We start from the raw sequence: 25,518 nt of genomic DNA on the forward strand, positions 1-25,518 counted from the left end.
GCATTCTCAACATTTTACTTAATTTTATCAAGTGCTAAATAGTTGTAGTAGTAGTAGTAGTAGTAGTAGTAGTAGTAGTAGTAGTAGTAGTAGTAGTAGTAGTAGTAGTAGTAGTAGTAGTAACTGAATTATAAATAAAACAAAAATATAATGATCACTCTTAGGAGTATTTGGTACGACTCAGAGAAAAAATTGGAAAAATTTTAAACAGTATCGTCACAACACGGGAATATTAAAAAAAGGCCAGTTTGTTTTATATAAATAGAGAAAAAAATAAAATTTCCCCTTTTCCTCCTTCAAACAAAAAAAATTAAAAATCGAGTGACATGGTGACATCCAGGAAGATATTTTGAGCAATTCTATGAAAAAAAATTGGAAAAATGTTAAATAGTATTGTCACAAAATGGGAACATAAAAAAGGGCTGTTCTTTTATATATAGAAGGATATGTATCATAATCAACCAATACTAGTAGGAAAACTATGTATACATTTATGTATTCTCATTTGACGTTAAAATTAAGTCACAATTGTATATAATAATGTAGAAGAAACTTTTGAGTAAGCTGTTAAAACGATGAAAAAGAATTTTAATTATTTGGAAAGTATATACATTATACATACGTATATTACACTTTTATTTTGTGCAAACTAATTTTCTGTCTATACGATTGGTTGTTAAAACAATAAAATTTTCCAAAAATTGATTAAATTAGAATTTAAAAATACTTATGGTACAAATCTGATTGCATTGAAATTAAAAACATTGAAAATGTTAAAATATAAAATGTTCTCCATACAGCAGTGTACGAAGAAATTTAAAAAAAAATCAAACTCATAATCAGCATTGAACATCATGTATAAAAGTATTGTTATAGACTACAGTAGTCAGTGTTAAGTTTTTTAGTGCAGCTGCCTAAATTCTGCTTAAGATCCAACGAGAAAAGGAGATTATTTCGAGAAAACTAAACAATACACTGCGAAATAAAAATATGCGCCATCCCTGTATAATATATATATTGAGCTTTGAGTAAGAATGTTTTGAGTTAGTTGATATATATTTAACCTTAAGACCACCGCTATCTTAACACTGTAAGCTTGGATAATGGTCAACATTTATAAGGGTTAAGCTGGCTTTTTACAGATTCAAACTTGGACGAAGGCATTGTTTTTGGATACTCCGCGCGTTTGCGATTGAAAATATCACATTATAAAATTATATTATATTTTACACCATTGAATAATTCACGAAAAATTATGTTAATATTGTTATCAAATTATCAAATTTGATTATCAATTATCTTAAATTATAGATAAATAATGATTTTTTATGAAAATATTTATTTAATTTATTAGTAGATTTGAGATCTTAAATTTTTTTCAATTTATTTTTAGTTTTAGGAGCGATTTCAAGTAATATATATAATTTTAGTGTACTTATTTAGTATATCGTATCTAAGTTAGTAATTTTTGCTATACCTGCATTATAAATTGTAATAAGTAATAATATACTATAAATTACTATAAAGTGTTATAATATTATATACGAGAATAATTTGATTGGATTGATCCAAATTTGAGATAATAGAGATTAAGAATGTAAAATGTATACTGAATAGAATTTTGATATGCAGAAATAAGTCGAATTTCTAAACATACTGATATATAAACTAAAATTTAAAAAGCTTCTCTCATTACAAGCATTTAAACAGAATACTTTTCTTATCATTTTTATGCATACATATTGAATATTAAAGACATAATAATTTATAATATATTATATTGCCTATTATTATTTTAAGTTCAGATAGAAATAGTTTGATGGCAAGGAATTTAATTTATAATTTCACCATGGATAACAAACTATAATATTGAACCATTGTTCGATGATTTACACAATACAATTTTTATCTTTAAACATAAAATCATAAAATATTAAAAATAGCTAAAAATTGGATTTGCTTTTAGTTTTGACGAAATAAATTAGCTACTACGAGAAAAGAAAGTTAAAAATTATAAGACAGATTACCGCATTGCTGTATATAGGTGTCGATTTGGTTACCAATTGTAATTGCCAGTTGGTGTATTCAATTTGAATTTAATAATATACTAATATTTACAAAAAATAATTCTGAACAGAAGCTGGCTGTTAGCCTATATCTCTAAATTTATTTCACGATATTTTAATTAAAACAATTTACTTTAAGATAAGTATTACAGTAGGTTGTAAAAATGTTAACATAAAATTTATCTATAAAAATTGTGACTACTTATGTATTTTAAAATTTTTTTATAGAGATATAGTAAAACTTATATGGGATCTTCTGTTAAATTTTCAATGTTTTTAATTAAGTGAATGATTTTTAATCTTAAATAAATGAAATATTTAAAATGCTTATAAATATCTAAAAAGAGTAAACATTTTTTGAATATTTTATTATGCATGGAAAATTATAATTTAAAAATTGGTAAAAAGCTGAAGCACCTACGATTATTTGGTAATTTTAAGAAATACCTACTATTTTACATTTACTTTCCGAAGTGATAACTAGATCTAATTTGCTACCAGAGACCATCATCCAAAGTTTAAAAATAAAGTATTTTTACTGCCTCAAAAGGTGGTGACAGGCATCATTATAAAATCAATACATTCATCATTTCGTGTGGAGTTTAAAATTAATTATTGCAATGAATTTTACTAAAAAGCATGGTACCAAATATTTAACACTTAGAGTCAATTAGTCAAAATAGTTTCATGACAACATTTATTAAATATAGTAAAAATACACAGCAAGGAAAACTATTATAACCAATAGGTAATAAACATATAATAATACAATACTAATATAATATATTGTTATATCACGATAGAACTAGAAATTAACTAAAAAATAATTCCAGGAGAAACATTAAACAATGAAAACCAAACATTTAACTTAAATTTAAAAATTAATTAATGTCCGTTGAAATATGAATTATATTTACGTTATTCTATTATAAAATACTATAGTTGCATAAGTTTAGAAATATCTTGAAAATTGCACTTTTTGTACACTTAAGATTAACTTGAAAATATTATTTCATTAATTGAATAACGTCAATCTTTCTCATTCAAAACTACTATAGTATTATAGTATATTAAATATAAAAAACTGATAGGATGCTATGATATAATACATTATATATATATAGAGTATATATACAACATATAATATAACCTATCTTGACATGACGTGTAGGTTTGTTATCTTCATTTTTCATTCGCTTATAAAACTGGATATGATCATATACTAGTAATGAAGATTAGCGAGTTTTCTCTGAACTATAACTTAAATTAATAAAAAAATAGTAATCAATTTTGCTCACTGAAAAAGGTTAGATATTTAATTTATGTTTGAAACTTATTTCTAAACACAACTTAATAACAACTTATAAACATTTTTTACTTGAATTAACAGTGTTTAACAAATTATCCCAAAAACTACTGTGATGTTTGATAAATTACCCTTTTTGATGATAATAGTAAATAATATAATCATATTAAATTAAATTACATTTTATTAATTGATTTTTTCGTTAGGGCTTTTATATAGACAAAAAATTATTATTATTCGTGTTTATTATTATAATTATTAATTATTTATTATTATTGTTATAGGTATTCATTAGTTGTGCTTGTGGTTCTTCGGTTCTGAATGTCCAATTAAATGATAAATTAAACACGCTATGAGAGGCGACAAAAACCAACTTTATATTTCCACATATTTTATATTTTACAGAAAAACAAATAACAATGGGACATTTTTAAAGAATCTAGACGATTATAAATTGATTTTACTCTTTCCCATCTGTCATTGCAGCTTACGAATATTAATAAAGTCATTGTCACCTCGTCAGTGAACAAACTTCATAGCGGACAGAATAATTCTGACAGTGGGAAACCAAAAATTTCGATATTAGCACTGTAAATAAAATATTTCAGGACATTGCCAGCAAATCTTGAATTCATTGTTTTTTCATGGCTCATATAATATTTGATATAAATAAAAGTAAAAATATGCAAAAAAATATAATAATAATACTAATGGTTGAGTACATATGTTAAAAAAAATATTTTTGCATTGTGAATGCTGATCAAATTTTAATACATGAGCAATTCCTTTATATCATCGTAGTTGTTTTGATAATATTAATTATTTAATGTAATTCAATGTAAAATGCACCCTTTTATCCTATAAGTACCAAATATTACACACAGGTACATAATATCATCAGTCATCACCCATCAGTGTCACCTTCACCACAGATAGTAATTATTATACTATATAATATCGAGGGCATTTGAAGTTGTAACTTACAAAATTAAACGTTAGCATAAAAAAAAAGTAACGGCTTATAATAGCTATAGCTTTAGAGGAGACTGCCATCGATATGAGCGCTTCAAATCTCAGATTTATGTCATATAATATAGGTACCAGGGTTGTAATACAAATGTACAGTGTTGGTAGAGAAAAAAAAAGACTTATAGTCAAAGAAAAATATGTTGAAGTACAATCATGTTCTGGGCATTTGTCAGTTAGAACTTAAGAGCTAACGTGCGTGCTGGTGAGAATGAATATGAGTTTACGACCAAATACTGAATTCTCAAGACAAACTTTAGTAGATAATAGGAACATAAACAGTTGCCATTGCGTATTTAATATTGTATCCCTACTTATAATTTACTATTATTTTAAAATATAATATGTGTCGTTAAAAAACATAAATTATTTACAACTGACTTAATTAGATAAACAAATTATTGTAATTCACAGATATTGTAGATTTGAATTGATCTGTAAATTGTTGAATAATAATTATAATGATAAAAACGACAACCACCATTTTTATTATATGTACATAGTTAGTATAGGAGTTTTTGGATAATTATGTAATATTAATATTATGTTCTATTTTGAAAAATTTAGAATTTATATTGATAAGATGTGTTTTTGGTGCTTTTATTTTGTTTATTTTGCTTATTCAGTTTTTCCGTTATTTTTACCATTTTCGATTGATTATTATTATTTCATTATCTACTGTTAAAATTATTTTCGAAATCCATATTTATTTATAAATAAATGGAGAAAACCCTTCCGTAAAATACAATTGTGTGAATGACGATAAGATTTAGTATTACAGAATCGGCAATTAGTATAATATTTAAAAATTAATAAATTAATATGAACACAATTATGAAATATTATTAACTATATAAGATAGAATAAATCAACATAAAAAAAATAAAAATAAAAATAAAAACAATTAATTGACGATTGAATTTAAAGTTAAATATACATAATAATTAAAAAAACTACGTCACGCAAAGACAGTTTATGTAATCTGTGATTTGATTTGCTAATATTGATGATCTACAGAAGAAAGTAATGATTATATTTATAAAATGGAATACATATAACAAATTTACTTCCCTCAAACAATGAATTGTTATATTAAACCCTATTGTAGGAAGCAATTCTGAAGAATAAATGTGACTGTTTAACAAGTCATAAATAAACATTATATGATCAATATTTTTCCTTACCTATCTCACATTAAATAAATCCAAATTCACTGATTTGCATATTGTACGATTTTTTTTTGTAATAAACTGTATATTTAGTTTGTAACTTAAAAACTTTAAAAATTTATGTCGTAGATTTTTAATTAGATTAATAGAAGATTCATGCTGTTGTAACATTGCTGTTGGCCTAAAATCGAGATGTAATCTAATAAGTAAAAAGAAAAGAATTTTTAGGGCATTAATATTTTAGAAATTACCTATATTTCGGTTAATAAAGCTTAACATTTTAAGAGCTTTTTTACTCTAAGTATTTATGTGAGATGAGAAAAAAGAATTTCTGTCAAAGTTAATCCCTAAGTCTCTTATCAAAGTACAGTGAAACCTCGATAAGTCAAAAGTCTTGATAAGTCGAAATAAGTGCTGTTTCTTTGTGAAAACTTTGATTACTTGAAAGAAAAACTCTTGATAACTTGAACATTCTGTATTCTGAATATAGACAAATAATGCTGATAATTTTTATAATCATTTGTTTAATCGGCTTGTGCATTCCGATAATTTAACATAATCGCATTTATTGTGTTTGTTATCATGTTTTTTATTTGGTTTATTTTGTCACTAAATTCGGTATTGTTAGTTGCGAATTTGCAATCGATCAGTTATATGTGTATAGTGCGTAGTGAATTTAAAAATGCCTAGTAATTTAAAATCACTTGCTATTTATAATTAATTATTTTATTATATTTTATCATGGTTTTTATTTTTTAGTTACAATAACAATACACATTTTAATTATATGTACATATGTATGACATGAATGTGTATATTATACAATAACTAAAAACTATAATACGTATGTAAATTTTAAAAACTCTTTAAATAGAATTTTTTTTCAAAACTTAGATAATCCGAAAACTTAGTCAAAAACCTTGATAAGTCGAAAAGAATTGATGTTCCCTTGAATTTCCAATTATTGAGGTTTCACTGTAACTCTAGTGACAAAACTGTTTTCTATTTTATAACCATAGCAAATAGCTTTATAACTAAATGAAAATGTAACAATATAACATTTATTTATAATTATTGATTTACATATTGGTGACGCCATGTTAAAAATGGGTGCCGGTTGCTTGTTCGACGGTCATGTGTTCGAAAGTTCATGTTATCGAAAAATTGAATCATAGAAAAGCCATGTGTTCGATAAGTCATGTGTTTGAAAGATTATTTGTTAGAATTTGAAAAAAAAAACTGTTAAACTAATTGGATCTAGAACGTTGTCCGATATATCTCACACAGAAAACAAGTTTTTCATATTGTGTGAGCAAACGATAAGCAATCCATAAGTATATATAACAATATGCGTTATGCGATTTTACTAAACATGTTAACATTTTATCTTAAATACGTTGTAGTTGACAAGACTACAAGAGTATAGTCAGTAAAGTACGACGTACGAAATTGATTATTGTTGCTAAGAACTACGTGATTTTAAGAATGAACATCGAAATTTTAACACGTTAACTGCGTATTGACGCCAGTTGGCGTCATGAGTTATCAATCAGCCACGCGTTTGACGCGTTATGGCGTTCAGTAAATATTAAAAGTAAATTGTTTATTACTCGTTAAGCGTGGCTAAATTTGGTTTTATTATTATTTAGCGTGATTAAATGCATGTTTTAAAATATGTATTCGTACGCCGTTTCGATGTATGACCATATAGGAGCAGTTCTTTAATGTTATTTTTAGAATACTATATTTTATTATTTTAATCGATATTATTAGAGATATCTTTATCTGTGTAGTTTTAAGTATTAACAATTATTTATATATAAAAAATAAAGACTACATTAGAAAAATAGACGATAGACATATTTTTTATTGGACTTGTGTAAAATAATGTGGTGCAAAAATTCGGACTTTTTGTGAAAACAGTGAACATTATATTGACAAAAATTGTATTTTTTCTGAAAATTACCATTCTCACGGAGCTGACCCAATAAGAATAAGAGCAAGGAAAATAAAATAAAATATAAAAAAAGTGCCCGAGAAAATCAAGATAAACCAATACAAATATACCACGCGGCAATCGCAGGAACGCCTCAAACAATTAATTCTCATGTCAGTAAAGAAGCGGCTTGACAAATTATTAAACGTCAAAGACGTAATGATGATGTTTATATGGAGCCACAAACTGCAGTCATAATTGACTTATCATTATATTTGCGTGAAACATTATCAGGTAATCTATTTTTATTTTTTAGTAAAAAAAACTAACGAAGTTTTGTTGTTTACAACTTATAAAAATTGTACATTTTTACAAGAATCGAACTTTTGAATAGCAGATGGAACTTTTAAAGTATGTCCAAATATTTTTTTACCAATTATATGTTATTCACGGTTTAATAAAGCGAGGAAATAATATAACTCAACAAATTTTTGTTCAACTTGTATATGCTTTAATGACTTCAAAAACAGAAGAACTTTAAATAGAATTCTGCAATGAAAATAATAAAAAATTGATGATAATCGAAATTTAGAAATCGTCACTGATTTTGAAAAAGGTGCAATTAATGCATTAAATGATATGTTTCCTCTCGCAACATATTCTGCATGTTTTTTCCATTTATCATAAAACATTCTCCCTTCAAGGTATTCTAACGATCCAGAATTTAATTTATTAGCAAAGCAAATACCTGCCTTGGCATTTTTACCAGCTAATATGGTTAGTAAATAATTATTATTTTGTAATTTTGAATTGTAATATTTACATTAAAAATGAGTATTGTTTAAGATTGTAGATGGGTGGACACTATTGAAACCTTTGTTTAAAACCGAAGAAGAACAACTATTATCACAATATTTCGAAGAAACGTATGTTTTGAGAAAAACCGGTATGCGTTTGAGAGGAAGACCAACAAAACAAACCATACGTAATCCACCAATGTTTCCTCCAGAAATGTGGTTAGTAGCTGACCGTCTAAATCTTGGTTTGCCATGAATCACAAACGTTGCAGAATCATGGCACATGAAAATAAATAAACTAGTTTCTCCTAATCCAGGTAAGTTGAAACAGTTTAGAAATATTATATTAATAAAATTATGATGATTCTTAAAATTATGCTTCAAATTTATTTAACTTCATTAAGTTAATACAAAAAGTTTAAAATGAAACAGAGTCAACAGTTGAACAGCTTATACAAGGACGGACTTCAAAAAGAGCAAAAAAGAACGTCGATGTACAAAATGCTCGCCTTAAATGTATTCAACAAAGAATTTACGATGACGATAACTTAGACAAGTTAGAATTTTTAAAAGGCATTGCACATAATTTAGCTTTATAAATATTTATTTTTATTTTTATATTTACATTTGTTTTATAAGTTTATAATTATAAAGGGTACCTTTAATAATAATATAATTTACCTAATAATATATAATATTTTATTTTCAATAGTACCTATATGAGTTTGTACTTTGTTTTATTAAATTTTATTAAATACATAGGTATTACGGTAAATTTTAGGTTAGGTCTGAAATTGAAACATAACTATTCGAGCAAATTACCTTTCAAACACATGACTTATCGAACATATGGCTTTTCTATGATTCAAGTTTTCGATGACATGAACTTTCGAACACATAACTTTCGAACATATGATTTTTGGACAGTTGACTCTCACCCGTTACGAATTTATCCAAATTTGACTGTAAAATGAATGAATTACGATAGCTGAAGAAGTAATTGTGATAATATTTTTACATAATCGGAAAATAGAAGTATATTGACCGAGGTTATCAAAAGTAAATGGTAAGTTATTGATGTAAATTATGAATAATAGGAGATCTAAATGGAATTCTTGTTGTATACCAAAACTTACTTAGAAATAGTTTAAAATATAATTTCATATACTTTTATATAAAAGATACTTTTACCGTTTGTGCAAGACAATTAAAATAAGACCATAACCAATTAAAATTTTTTCCATGAATGTCAAAAGTAGATATTATATTAAGAATTAAATTATGTTGAACCTTGTCAGAAGTTTTCTGAATGTCGATATAGAATGAATCTAACTGTAAAGGTCGTTTAGAGCTTAAAGTATTTTGGACTGATAAAGTAAAACATAAATGGTAATGACATGTTAGGTCTGAAGCCATGTTGGTTTTTACTTTTGTTGACTAAAATATCAAAAAGAAGCGAAAAAAAATAGCAAAACTAAAATAGTGAAAAAATATTATTATAATAAAAGAATATTCACAGAATCATATTACATTTTTAGGGTTAAGTTATAAACGATATCTTTTAAATAATTAATATTGTCGTTAGTATTATAAGATAAGGTTAGGGTTACGTATTTTTTCTAATTCTAGAATTCCGTCTATAATTAATAACATATATATAATCTTTGTATTATGAATTGAAATAATAAATTATGTTTTCCAAATATGTGGGAAATAATCTAAAATCAAAGATTTATTGAAAATAAAATGAAGTAGCTTCAACAGTAGGTACACAATTTTAAAAATACTGATGGTACAATCAGGTTATATACCTGCACATAAATCTAAAGAATTTAAATAATCAAAAATATCATTAGAATCAATAAAACAAGAGCTCAAGTTAATATGATTATTATTAGTAAAAAGAGAGAGTAACGAAATAGTATTTTTAGTGTTCAAAGAATTATCGACATAGATACTGAAAAAATAATCAGCGAACATTTTGGCCGTTATATCGTACTCAATAGCCGTTTTTAAATCTTTTCGATTGCATAGATATTTTTATACGCTTTGTTATAAGTTAAATATCAAACGTAATATAGTTTCAAGTTTGGGATCAGGAAGTAAACGTATTATATATTTATTATTTATTAATTTCTTTATTTATAAATTGCCTAAATTTCAGTGACAATAAATTTATTGCTTGTGGGTGTAATTCTTTGCCTTTAAATTTAACAATGACAATATACATTGTTTATTTTAAGAGTGCGCCAACTATACCTTATTTAGACTAAAGTTTTGTTTTAAGCATATAAATTAGAAAAAAATATAATGTTTTAACTTATAATGAATCGTTGTATCCAATTTGATCATACACAGAGTTTCCTTTAACCAAAAAAAACTTAAGTTTATTAGCTTTCAGAAAACTTCGTGCTATTCATGACTCGTTACCTTTTCACTCAAAGGGACTTGGTTTGAGAAAATCGTGTGAAAATTTATTAACTTCGTTATTAAAAATAAATATTAAGCATATATATTATGCAAGACGTTTGCAGTTATTATATTAAGTTTCATTTAATTTAAAATACTTTTACGATTATATTTTTAAAAATTATTTAGCTTTTTAATCATTCTTTTAAAAATATAAATATATATAAATATCGATAATTTATCACATAGTTAAATAGTAAGAGGATGATCGGATAATTTGTATTGATTTACTTTTTTCTTTTATAATTTTAAGTTATATTTATATTTAATATGGTATATTATAATGAATTACCTATTGGTTGTTTGCATATTTACATTTGAAAAAAAAATATATATAATATTAAAGTTCAGTAGGTACTTTCATAGATTATAAAAGGTATTAAAAATAAAAATAAAATAAATAAACATTGACTAAGATGAGTGTTGCACGTTAAAGTTTATCCGAGTAAACTATATTTATTAAATATAAGATATAATATAGAAAGCTGCGGATTTTATCTATAAAAATAAATAAAAACCATGAAATTTAAATTCGACTTCGTTTCAGAAAGAATTGTTTTATAGTCTTTGATAATAAGATAATAAAATTTAAAAATGGTTTATTATTAAATAATTTATATTTTTGTAAACGAAAATTACCTGGTACTTTGACTTTATGACTTCATATATTATATTGAAATGAAGAGACTTTTGTAAAAGCCAAAATCAACACACTGTTCACGTCATAAAGATACTGATTATATACCTACTTGAATTACTGTATCTACGTATAACTAACATACAAAGGAGATAGTATGTTATTATTTATTTTTATTATATTTTATAAGTATTACTAAAATGAAACTGTTATTCAATTTTATACGATACATATTTGTTAATTCGTTTTTTTTTTCACGAAAGTCGATTGACTATGTAGCAATTCATTATAATCTATAATATACATGAATCTACATTCCATCACTACATCTATAACTTAAGTTAAACATAAAATGAAAAATAATTGTAAGTTTCTCGTTATATTTAATTTTATAATGATAGTTAAATTATTATCACTTAAGCTTGCTCAAATTTAAAACATATTTAAATTGAAATAATTTATAAATGTTTTTTAACTGTAGATTGTAATGGAGATTTTCTGAAGTAAATAAATTGTTATTGTATTACATTTACTATTACGTATTTTTAAGTATAATTTTCAACATATTTTATTTATTATATAAAAACATTATTGATTAAAAGTTATTCTTAAATTTATATAATTATAATTATTATAAACACAAAAAAGATATAGGAATACATTTTTTATATGAATTCAAAGTTAGAATTTTGACAAAATTCGTTAAAAATCGCAAGAAATGCAAACTTTTTAGTAATTAGAAATTCATAAAAATTTTTCGTTTTTATATAGGTTTTGAAAATTTAATAAAATATTCTTCATAATTAATTTATGTTATCAGCTTAACATCTGATAAACCACTTACAAAAAAAAAAAATAATAATAAATTTATTTTGAAACCATATGATTTAAAATAATATATAAATAGCAATTATTTTTATAAATATTTAAGTTCAAATTTGAATAAAATTTTCTGTATACAAAAAAAAAAAAAAAAAAACAACAGCATACTCGTATTATAACAAAATATACTTAGTAATATAGATTGGCAGATTGTAGTTTAGAATCGTTCAGAATCGTTTTTTTTTTATATTTTAATGATGTTTAATTTGAATTCAAAATTAGCATATCCGTAATAATAATGTATACTCGATATATTATAATGTACAATAGAACAATACCTACTCACCTACTTTTTTTCATTAATAGCCCTCAATGATAATTTAGATTCTGAGTTAAATGAGTTATAAAATAGTTTTTAAATTATGATTTAGCGCATTGTAAGAAGTTCACATATTTGCATTAAATATAAAAACCTAGTCTGAACGTAGAGGCAATATCTTTAGGTTTAAGAGAAAACTTCTTAAAATCAGATATTTAATTAATTAAAAAAGTTAGATTATCTAAATAAATTCATTTATTTTTTATAAATATTAGTTATATTAAGTGAATTACACATCTAGGTGTTTTACAGATTGCAAATTTTTTTTAACTTACGTTATTGATTACATTTAAAAAAAATAAATATATTATTACTAAGCAAGAAATTTAAAACGTTTTTCTCAAAAAACTCATGATTAAATTAAATATATTTTTGTATAATTTTCTAACTTTTTTAATTTACATTTTATATTATAGTACACCGTGTAATCCTTGACGGCATAACTTTTCATTATTTTGATTTAAAGCCAACATTAAATGTTAAACCATTTATATGGTATATTTAGTGTTGGATACTTGAAGTGTTAATCGACTCTAATACTTGTAGTTTTATGGCTATATTTAAGAGTATAATATAAATATGTATATATTTTAAAAATAGGTTGAATTTAAATAAATTATTTAGTTTAAAACTGATACTTATAAAATAAGCTCACACAATTTGTATGTAATATTCTGAAATAGTTCATCCAATGCGATCCCTAAATTATAAAATTTTATGATTTTAAGTTATCATTTTTAAATTTTAGTTAAATCTTTTCTATTGCAATACTTTTTAAACTTTAATAATACGTATTTCTAGAATTCTCAAAACATAGTTTTCATCTTTTTATTGTTTTAAGTAAGTGTTTTTTAATTTATCAGAAAGACTATAGATTGGTTCAACAGTTTTCTTCCGTCCGGGACACTATTAGTAATATATACAGCGCACACTGTAAACATATTTTGCTTTCCGGGCTTACTATTACCGTTGCGCACTATCCGATAGTGGGCGTCTGGGGATCCGCTATAGCTGTACCTGCTGGTGACAACTTCCCGTCGAATCAAGCTGCCGGTTCTCACATTGATGCATGGTATGAAAGAAAAGAACTGTTTGAATCCTTGACGAAATCTGAAACAAAAACAACATGATATTTACATAAAATACAATACTTGATATTCGAATAATCGATACGTTGATAGAAAAAACGTGATGATATTACAATAATATTGTGATAATCATTATAAGATGAGTAGAATTTTGACTTCGATAATATTGTAGGTTTAAAGCACAATTAATATTTACTAGCTTCTCTTTACAGATCGTAAAAAACATATTAAATAACTACATCAGATCCCTTTGTATAAATTCAGGACTTTAATTCCTATGTGATAGTAGTTTTATGATCTCAAAAGTAACCTCTATAGGTACATTATACTACGGATATAATGTTATATAGTATGCTATAGGCTTTATTTTAGATTATGAGGGAATTTGATACCGAAAAACTTTTTATAATACGAACTTAAACGTTTTGAACGTTTCTTAGATTGAAATTCAAAAGCGATAGGAATAATATATTAGTAAACCTAGGTATATTACATTATGCTACTATTCCGCTGTGATAACTGATTATATGTGGCAAAAATGTTAAAAAAATCAACCATGATTTTCGTTATTGACGTTAGTTAACAGACAGCCAAATGTATTCGTTATCAAACGTTTTCAACGTTGACTAGTATTGAATTTCATTTATTTTAATGTAACATTCTATCATACATGTGATATACTATTTTGTAATCACGTAGAAATAAAAAAAAAAAAAAAATGTGTTGTTAAGATATACAGTTTATTTTCGAACTCGTGTGTAAATCACATGTCCTTAACACAATATAATAAGTTAATGATTTTCGCTTTTTATCAATTTTGAATATCTACTTATAGATTTTACTTATCTATGTTTATTATGCCCATGCAAAGTTGCAAAACTATTATGGCGTATACAAAATAAATTTTATTAAAAATATTCAATTTAATTGTATTTATTTTACTTATAATTATTTATATATTAAATTTATTTATGTGATCAATTGAATTCTAAATTCTATGTATTCAAAATAATTATGAACTTTTTGATTTTTATTAGAAAGTACTTAGGTATAAAAAAAAAAATAATAATAATAATTTATTTACTGGTATATATATAATCCAAATATTAATCACTATAGAAGATTGTTAAAAGCATAGCACGTTTTATTTAGTATTAAAAATAAGTAAAAATGCAGTATAAAGAGTTGAAACGGCTAATGAGTATATTAATATTTAAAAGGTACTTAATGACTTCATAATTTTGTGTAATGTTATATTACGATAAATCAAAAAAGGCTACAAAAAGTTAAAAAAATGTTTTTGTTTACATTTTAGGCGTGATCTATTGCTTTAAAGAGTTTGTTCTTTAATAATATAAACAATAATATTTAAAATAAACAGTTTTGGAAAAAAAGTACATTTATATTTAAAAGTGAATATTTATTAAATATGTATGATGTAAATATTTTTTATAAATCGTTAATAAAAAAAGACAAATATGATACAGAATATGCTTACCTCCATTTTGTTATAGTAATGAGAATATTTAAGTATAATAAGATAATTAAAAGTTGAATTAGGTTTTAGATTTTACGCTTGAATATTCGAAAAGTAGATTATGGTTCCTGTTAAATAATATTAGGTCAAAATCCTTGTTTTTCGTTTGAATATTTTATTGAATTTTAATTCAAAAGTGAAGAAAAAAAAAATTTAAGCAATACTTATTAAAGAATCGTTTCAAACCTAACTAATCACATACATAAAATATTTAATGCCGAATAAATCATGTGTAATGTTTGCATCAATGTAAACTTGATGTTTGTGGGGTAACGATACACGAATGTATTCATACAATATAGGTTTATATTATTATTATATATATAAATAGAATATAAGAATGTTATTTTTGAATATTTTATACTAAAATAATATTTATGCTTTTAAAAATCAAACGTTTTGGTACACGGCTATTAATAATACTACCTTACAAATAAAAACATAATATAATACAATTTTTCATCAGCATTATTCGTCACATAAGTTTGTTACGTAGTAGGTTAGTTAGCTGTAAAAATGTTGATAATTAGGGAAGATAAAATATCATCTTGTGAAACGCCAGCATTAATTTTTGAGATTTTCGAAGTAGAGAAACTATATTAAACTTGGAACTGGAAGTAACGGTCATTCAGGAACGATTTGATTACGAGAAAAAAGAGATGGGGGAAGAAATTGCTTAAATCCTTCAATCCTTCAATCCTTTATGCATAATTTGGTTGAAGGCTTGTAAGACATAAAAAAGGTACAGTTGCAGTAAAGTTTTTTTTTGAATGACATTGACATAGCGTTAAGTGTCAACAATTCTAGAAGTTTGGTTTTTCGTACTATAAGAGGTCCGAAAGCTGAATTGAGTATTTAAGAAAATGTTATTAGTAACGATGTGAGGTATGATTCGTTTAAGTATCAGTTTTCATAGTATTTTAAATAAGAAAGGTAGGATCCTTATTGTTCTGTATGAGGATAAGGTGTTCAATGGCTTGTCGATCATTACAAAAAGTATTATTTTTGAACATTTCCAAAGAGTTGGGAAATATGAAAGTCTATGAATTGTATAAAAAATGTATGTTATAAGTACTATAGTTTTTTAAAGATATGTATATATGAGTATTTTATATTTTTTATATTGGTGAAGTTGTATAGTAGATTGTTACAAAGGTTAGTGATTCAGCAACCCCAGTTTTTTTGTATTTTGTTTTAGGTTTGGATGAACGAAGATTATGGGATAATCACTTTCACGGATTTAACTTATTTTAATTTATATGTGTGATATATAGCATTCTGGTCCTTTAAAAATATATCAGAGTTCTGTAGGCCTCAGGAATGGTAGTTTGTATTTTTAAGCGGTCAGTTGAAGACTCACAGAAAAAGTTATCAACCCCAATTAGCTCTATTAAAGCTGTGCACAAGTCTGAAAAGTTATCTTTTATAAAGAGTAATGCTTCTGAAAAAGGGACGTCTATAGGTATATATCGGATAATTCGGATTGCGTTAATACTTCTTAACGATTTTTAGTTACAAATAATTTTTTATTTTAATTTTATTCTTAGCATGATTTGGAGAATTAGGATTGGAGAAATCTTGCAGATTTTTTTTATTAATAACGTGTTATTATTTGTATTTGATTTATTTTGGTGAGTTGCTTGTGTGATTTTTATTAGAATTATTTTGACCTTTTCCAGTTAGTAAGGTATTTTGTAGCCATAATATATTTATCTTGAGGGCAAAGTTCGTGTGATGTTGCTCGGCAGTAATACGCGAAGACTATTAGATAGTCGACATTTAATTGCTTAAAACGTACAATATTTTATATTTAATTAATATTTATATTTTTAAATGCGTGCTTGGATGCATTTATAGATTACAATAATGTAAACACGTTAATTGTTGATAGTGATTTGATTTTGATTTTTACGTTATAAATTGTCACATCCAGACTGGGAATTACACGGTGTCATAACAAATAAGCCAAGTATAATATTACACATGGATCGAACAAAGTGTGATTTGAGATTGATTTAGAAAATATAAAACATTATGTTTATTTGATATAATACTAATTGTTATTTTATTTGCGTTTTCAAAAAACATTACTCTAAAAAAATTGAGGTTAAATTTTGTTCAATTTAGAAGCTGATTGGTGAAAATATGTACCTACATTAAAAGTGTTCTATTTGTAGTTTAAATTTTGAACTTTTATCAAAGATTATGGTAATTATTATAATAACTTGTATCATTCACATTATTGTATTGTTTATAGACAAATATATGGCCTAATTTTATTGTATTTCTATTTTCATCACATTTAATCATAACTGCAAAATAGTTATGATTTTAGCCTAAAGGTTCAATGGCTGCAACGCAATTCCAAAAATTTGTGGAATCTTGTAGATTTTAATAACCACTGATATACATACATGATTCCACAAATTCCATATATATATTACAAATCGTTTTGTGCTTTAAACCTTATAAATATTCAAACAATATATTCCATATCATCTATTAAAATTATTGATACTAATATCTCGTATCTCCGTGTTATGATACATTATACATCAATTGTTAAAATTTGTGATAATAATATATCGTACTTATTATCTTAACTTTGTCTGCAATATTAAATTGATAGCTTTTTAACCATAGATTATTTTGATATAATACGAAAAAAAATGAGTTATTAAAATTTTAAAACACATTTCATAAAAGCGAAGTAATTAACCGAAGTATTAATTATAATATAAAATACGATAATCCAATGATTCAACAATGTAAAAAATGTAAACTAAAATAGTATTTTCTAAAATTTTTGTTTTTAAAAACGCAGAATCATTTAAAGCATAAAACAATTTGCAATTAGTTATTATGTTAAAGTAATATTATACATTTTGTTTTAACACATAATATTTATTTTTATTGAGTATGTTAAATTAAAGAAAATTCGATGTCAAAACTTTTAATTAAATTATATTTTTTTTAGAAAAAAGTATTTTTTTTATCTCGGTTAAGTAATTTGTTGGGCGATGTATTAATGAATAAATCATTGTAAACAAATATTGACAACAGTGGTGAAAATTAAATTTTAGAATTTTAGTAATTAATTTGTCGTTATACAAAGTTTTTACTTCATGGTTGAATACATTTGATAAATTTATATTAAACTAAAATATAAAAATCAATAGAAGTCCGAAGAAATTGAATATGTATTAAGTAAAACAGTTAAGCATACTATAAAAATTAAAATATTTCGATAGTGGTCAAAGGTCCAACTCTAAATTTCTGTTTTTAACCTTTTTAATTATATTTAAAACTAATTAAGCTATTGTGTCTTATAAATAAAAAAATAATAATATGAATGTAATTGAATTATGGAATTTTTAAATAAAAAAATATTTTTCTCCAATAAAAAAAAAATCTGTGGCTTTACTTGATCTAAGCTAGTATCTGATATTCACATTTTTATTTTATTGTCGTTGGTAAAAGTTCAAATCTGTATAATCACTTTTAATTTTAATTTCTAAAACATTTAAACATAAAGATATACTTCTATTTTTAAATAAATCTCTTTTGAAAATAAAATATTTTATTTTGTAAAATGATAAACGATTTAAACGACATTTATCGATTATAAACTTTTGTATTTTTTTTATAAATAATTATAGTTAGTACTATTAATAAAATGTCTATTACCAAAAATAAAAACATCACTTTCGTTTAGTTTTTTTTTATGACTATCAACTTTTAGCATTTCTTTACATACTTAAACTTTCAACCATTATTTATACATTTAATAAAACTCAAGAACTACTTGTGTATTGTCAAATTGTTCTTCAATATAAAATCTTTTAAGACTCGGGACAAGGCACATTTGTTCTTGAAAACTGTCTTTTTAATTGGTATTAAATTACTCAAGACTCATATCATGCATAGGTATCTAAGATATGGTACATTGATTCATTCAGTGGATTAAAAGATTATTTGATGTCAACATCTTAATAATTAATACTGAATTTAATGTAGTCGATAATTTCGTTCACTGACTTATATAGCACTTTGTCTAGCTCACAAACCTATATATTATGTTAAAAACTTAATTTACCTATTTTTTTTTTTTATATCATATAGTAACAAATGATACACTTGTTAAATAAAGTATTGTTGATAGATTTGTTGAATTTAAACAAATGAACAAATAAAAAAATAATCATTCACAGTATGTGAATAGAGCTACTTATTTTAATATTCTTTAAATTCTATATAAAATCAGAAGTTTGGTTAATGTTTTATAATTAGGTTTAAGAAAAAAGTTTAAATATTCAAGTTGTTAATGGTTGTTAAACTAGTTGTACATTTCACTGATTTAATTTTATTATACAGTCAAATAAATGATAATTAAAAAGGATTTTATTTATTTTTTTTACACAGTTTATAAAGTTTTACAATATCATATTAAAACAATATTATATCAGAGAACCTATCTTAACGATGTATTCTCATTATTTACATAACACTTTGCACAATGTATAAATAATTATAGTGTGACAGCCGGCAGGTTACAAAAGATTTAGTGTCCATTAGTAATTATTATCAATACTAGATACCACATAATAAAACACTAATTTAAAATGTAGTAGCCATTTACTTTTCTTTTAATCACAAATCTGGGATTTCTCTTGGGATTTATTTGTACTTTTATTCGTAGAACTGTTACGCGCAATTCATATTGATAAACCACAAGTCACAACTGACCCAAACAAAGAACTTAGACTTTATTTAAAAATAATACTTTTTCTATAACTAAGTAACAAATGTGAAGGGTGTACGAGAAATGTCAAGTCTACGATAGCGTGTAATTAAAGGAATTATAAATGTTTGAAGTCGTTCTGATTTACTAAATTCATACTACTGTAGAGATTATAATGTTATTTGTATACATAGTAAATGTTTTATATCAATATATAGGAATGTTTTATTAAAACAATATTAAAAGCGTTGTACTAATAAAAATATTAATTAAATACATAATCCATCTTAGCTTGTTTTATTCATGTCTTTTTAAATCTTAAAATACTTTAAAGAAATTACTTATTAAATTAATTTTTTTTCAGATCTAAAAGTTACTACGACTTTTCAAGTCCAAAAACCAACGAATCGTGTAATTTAAAATGTGTGAAAAGTTATTTCGTACTTAAATATAAAATGTGTGAATTTAAATTCAAACCTGTAAACATTAAAGAAAATAAACTCAATTAATTACAAACACCTATTAGTTATTACTACATTGTTGATTTATTTTTTTTTTTACATTGTTGTTTTATATTTTATGTCACTGAATGTTGGTTAATGTTTATATTTGTTAATGCGTTATGAGTATTTGACCATATTGGTTTAATTTATGAAAGTATTATTACACGCGAAACCATGTTAAATTATTTTATCCAAAGTTTATATCCCGGAATTAATTCTTAGATAAATAATATTTTTATTGCAGCCCTTCATAAAGTAAAATAATAATAATTTATACATACACATTTTTTTTTTTTTATTGCTAAATGTATTTTAATTAAGATTAATTGAATATATTTTGATAAAATCCGTAACCTTCCCTTAGATCCTTAGAATATGAGCGTTTTATTGATATGTGTAGCTCAAATATATTTTATTCTGGTTTTTATTCCAAGTCAAAAATAAAATGTAAATCGAAAAACAAAAACGTAAAAGTATTTAAATCACATCACGGCAATTTGCAAAGTATTATAAAAGTTATATTATTTTGCTAACAAAACATTTTAACATAAATTTAAAAAAAAATATGCTAAATCCTATTCATTCGTTTCAAATGGAAACAGTTAACATTATTAGGTTAAAATAGAACATACAATGATGGATTTCAGTTAAGCTTGATCATATGTTTTATTTTCACAAATACAATTGTTAAAAAAAAAAAAAACACTACAAAGTACATTATTTTATTATGTGACAGCAGTTTGAATTAAAGTTTTTCATAATAGAAGTCAATAGAAGTCCTTTAATTTATTAATAACATACATGCGGTCAGTTTTTACTGAAATTAAAATATATAGTTAGTGATTTTGACCCAGCATTGTTTCATTTCTAGTCGGTAGAGTTGAATTGTTGCAGCAAATAATAATAATAATAATAATATTATACAATGTAGTGAACGAGAACGACTACAACGATGGTGATTGCGATGACAACACGTAGTTACCTGAAGTGGTTACTACATAGTATACTTATATACTAACAGATTATAAATATCATCGATGGTGTGCAGTCGGCCATTTAAAATCGCTTCTAGTCTATTCAGTTAGGGTTTTGATTAGGCGGTAGTCTATTTATTCAAACTATTGTCGAATAGATATTATATTATTATATTGAGATACATTAAAATATACATTCTATATAACAATTGATGTTGGTTCCTAACGTCTCGGAACAACACGTTTTCAAATTTATCAAAGAGGATTATATCATTATAATACAAAGAGATCATTGTTAAAACTCAACTACTAGTATAAAAAAATAAACTATTTATTTAATATTTGATATTTCATTATTGTTACCTATAATAATAAAAAAAAAATAATATTCTGCTTAACGATATAAAAATCAAATGTGAATTATCATTATAATATGGTTCTACCAATAAACATATAGGTTAGCATATATAAGTGTAGCATGAAAAGATAGAATTTTATGTATCTTAATATTTCCAAAAGAATAATTTTGAAAAATAATAATGGAACAAAACATTGAACATAAAATATACAAAGCTAGTATTTGGTTTGATTTTGAAAGAATTATTTTTACAACTGAATAATACTCCGAACATTTTCTAAAATGATCATTAATGTTTTTCAATGTCATATATATTTATATATGTTGAATACGACAAATATCACTAGATAATGAGTTAGTGGAGATTTTTATGTTTGAAAAAATTCTTTCAAAATGATTTTTTATTGAAATATAGTGATGCATGCAATGTTTACGGTATAATTTGTAGTCGGGCGTTAAGGAAGTTAAATCAAGAAGATGACAAAAACACACACTTTGCTTCCGTAGTAGCAACCCGACCTAGGTCTGGTATTGGGAAAGTTTTTGTACGTTTCTGATGTATTTGAAGATACTATTTTTGGTTTTTATAACAAAAGTAATAGTTCTGGAAAATATACCAAACAGATTGTGATTAAACCATGATAAAAAGGTTAATTTTTTTTTTTTTTTTAGTTGGAATTTTTTAAAGGAATATTTGAATCCTTAAAAAGTTCCTAATTTATATCTTATTTAATTTAATTGTTTGTAAATTGAATAGATCTAGTAATTTCATTGAGAACACACGATTTTTTTTTAAACATAAACTCGCTTTAAAATTAATTTGGTTTATTACTATTTTTAAATAATCCCACCTAATTTGGGGAGATACACGTAATAAAAAATGTGAGTAATATATAATTTTATTTCAGTCCGAGAACATAATAAAATTATTGTGCTGTGCATATTTTTTTACCATGGATTTCTATAAAATAAAACATCAAAGTACTTTTTCATTATATCTTATTTGATGACCGATAGGTAATTATTAGTTATCATATGTTTACGTGTTATAGACCAAAGCAACTGACATTTATTAACAATACAATTAATTGAGTTAGCTTTTTATGAGCGCGACATAAATTTATCTTTTTGGCATAATGAATAATTCAATAATTATAAATTGTAGATTTATAACAGTTATAAAATATTTAAATAATTTTTTTGTTTTTTTTTTTTTTTGTGTTTTAACCTAATAAGTGTGAATTTGATAAGTCGTAATATTTTTTTTCATACATAGAAAATAATTAAAAGTAAACAATTAGGTATATACAAATATTATATTGATGAGCTTGATATAAAAAAAAAAAAAAAAAAAAAAAAAATGAAATAATTCTACATATTACATTCAAATTTTTTATATTTATTTTTTATATAATAATAATAATAATAATAATAAGAATTATTATTATATAAATTTAATAATATATATATCCCTTTATAGTTATCCTCGTTTATATTTTTACACCTATTATACTTTATTATGCATGTTTACATTCCTTCATATAGTTTAAGTATAATATTTTATAAATTACATAATTATAATAATATTTAATGAAAATTATCAAAATAATTTATTGTTTAAATATTAATATTGATTAGAGCTCAGTTTTATTTCAATATCAATATATATATTTTTTTAACTTTAAGCTTAAAAAAAAAAAATTACATATACTATTAATGACTCCCTGTTCGTGCATATTATAGAATTTATTATAATTATAGATATAATAGTTATATCCAATATTTATATTGATTCTTATTAGTTTATTCGTGTACATTTTTAAATGCTTAAATTTTCTATAATTCTATAACTACGTGTAGTAATCTAAGTGCAAGCTTCACAGATTTATTACTTATAAAATTATAAAAATCAAAAACAATTGAAACAGTTAATTAAATTAAATTTAAATGCTATTTTTAAATATATATATTTTAATGTTTAGAGCATGAGTTAAATATGTCATGTATATTAAATTACTAAAATATTAATAGCTAACATAACTTACTTGTACTATACATTATTAAAAACAATGCACAATGCATAGATCAAAATTAATTTATATAAAATATAAAGATGTGTAATCAAACATTAAAATTACATTATTGTAACTAAATATATAATATTATTTATTTTTAACCTACATCTGGAAAAAAAAAATATTACAAAGTACATAAATTAAAGAATCCCTATCACAATATGAATTTAAAAACTGAATTTCTATAAACGAACATTAACAGGTATATATTATACTATATACATTAAACAATAGCGATAAAGTTTATACCGTGTTGGTGTAAAATATTAATTTTATTACAAAATATACGGTGCGTAAATGACAATTAATTCAAACCAATATATTTATTACTATTATTATTATTATTATTATTATTAATATTTATTTATTTACTTTTTTTTTTTTTTGTAAATTTAAAGTTGAATTTTCTATTAGCACGTTGTACAAAAAAAGGAGTTTTTTTGAATATCGTGCATTAAATGAATAAAATATTACACATGATCACTAAAAACAAATAATTAATGTGAAACTGTGCGATTGCAATGAGGATTTATGAAACTAATATGAAAAATTGTGAAAATTATATGAAATAAAAATTAGGAATAAATAAACGATAACGTCGTGTGATGATAAATTTACTTTGAGTGTGATTAATTAGCCCGTGATCCCTAATAGTCGTATTAAAACTTAATTTAATATTATAAAATGTTTAATGACGACTTACTTAAACCTACTCGTTGCATATCACCATCTTTCGTAACCGGTATCTTAATTCATGTTTTTTTTCATGTATTTTCGTGATAATATTATGATCATACGGCGTCTTGGATAGGCAATTTAACTGCACTTGTGTCGTGAGTCCATTTTTCTGTTATATTGTAACATTTGTAACTCAAAACAAAAATATTTTTTATGAAATGAAAAATAAAATGACGATTAACTAATGCCACTAGTTGAAAATAGGTACGGTAAAGAATTATTACGACACTGTACAATGTACTACAATATGTTTAATCATATTGAATCGTTTTAAAAATGCGAATTATTCTATAAAAAATCAAAACTATATTTAAGAATAATTTAAAATTTATGACGATGTTATTATTAGATTTATTTTAATAACACATTCTATAGTTGGAACAAAGTACCAAATACTTGAACAATTTTTACTCGTAAATTATTTTTATGACTATTCGACATTTTAAAAATAACTTTCGTATTACATACTAAACCAATACTCGTGCAATCTTATTTTTAAAATCAACATCGAGCACAATAACTTAAGCAATAGTTTATTATTGCATTTAAAGAAATATTCTAGCAAACAACTTATGAGTATAGTAATAAAACATTAACTAGCTGAGAGAAGCCAAAACAGAATCCAAAGTATTCCGTTCTTGTTTTTTTATTTATTTTTTTTTTTACTTTAAATATGATAATATATTAAAATATAATACGCAATAACGAATAACCCTAATAATATGTGCGTGTATTATACAATTTCGATTCTCTGAGTTCAAAACTGTTACGATAGTGTATATCATCTAAAAACTTTTGCCATTTAATAATAAATCGCTTCAATAAAATATTATATTTACGAAAGCAATAGTGCGTGAAACCTAATATACGTCTAGCGTTTATATCACACAATAAGGG

At 23.9% G+C, this 25,518-nt stretch overlaps 1 protein-coding gene across 2 annotated transcripts in view; it reads right to left on the reverse strand.

Annotated features, from left to right (window-relative positions):
- The window catches only part of LOC112600976 (tachykinin-like peptides receptor 99D), a 225,075-nt gene that overhangs the window by 1,611 nt on the left and 197,946 nt on the right, over positions 1 to 25,518 (reverse strand). For both annotated transcript variants that reach the window (XM_025348348.1, XM_025348347.1), the window contains one exon: positions 13,575 to 13,717. In XM_025348348.1, coding sequence (XP_025204133.1) covers positions 13,575 to 13,717 — 143 coding nt within the window. The remainder of the gene's footprint in view (positions 1 to 13,574; positions 13,718 to 25,518) is intronic.

Source organism: Melanaphis sacchari, unplaced genomic scaffold (genome assembly GCF_002803265.2).
Source record: "Melanaphis sacchari strain LSU unplaced genomic scaffold, SCAv2.0 Contig73_pilon_pilon, whole genome shotgun sequence".
NCBI lineage: Eukaryota > Metazoa > Arthropoda > Insecta > Hemiptera > Aphididae > Melanaphis > Melanaphis sacchari.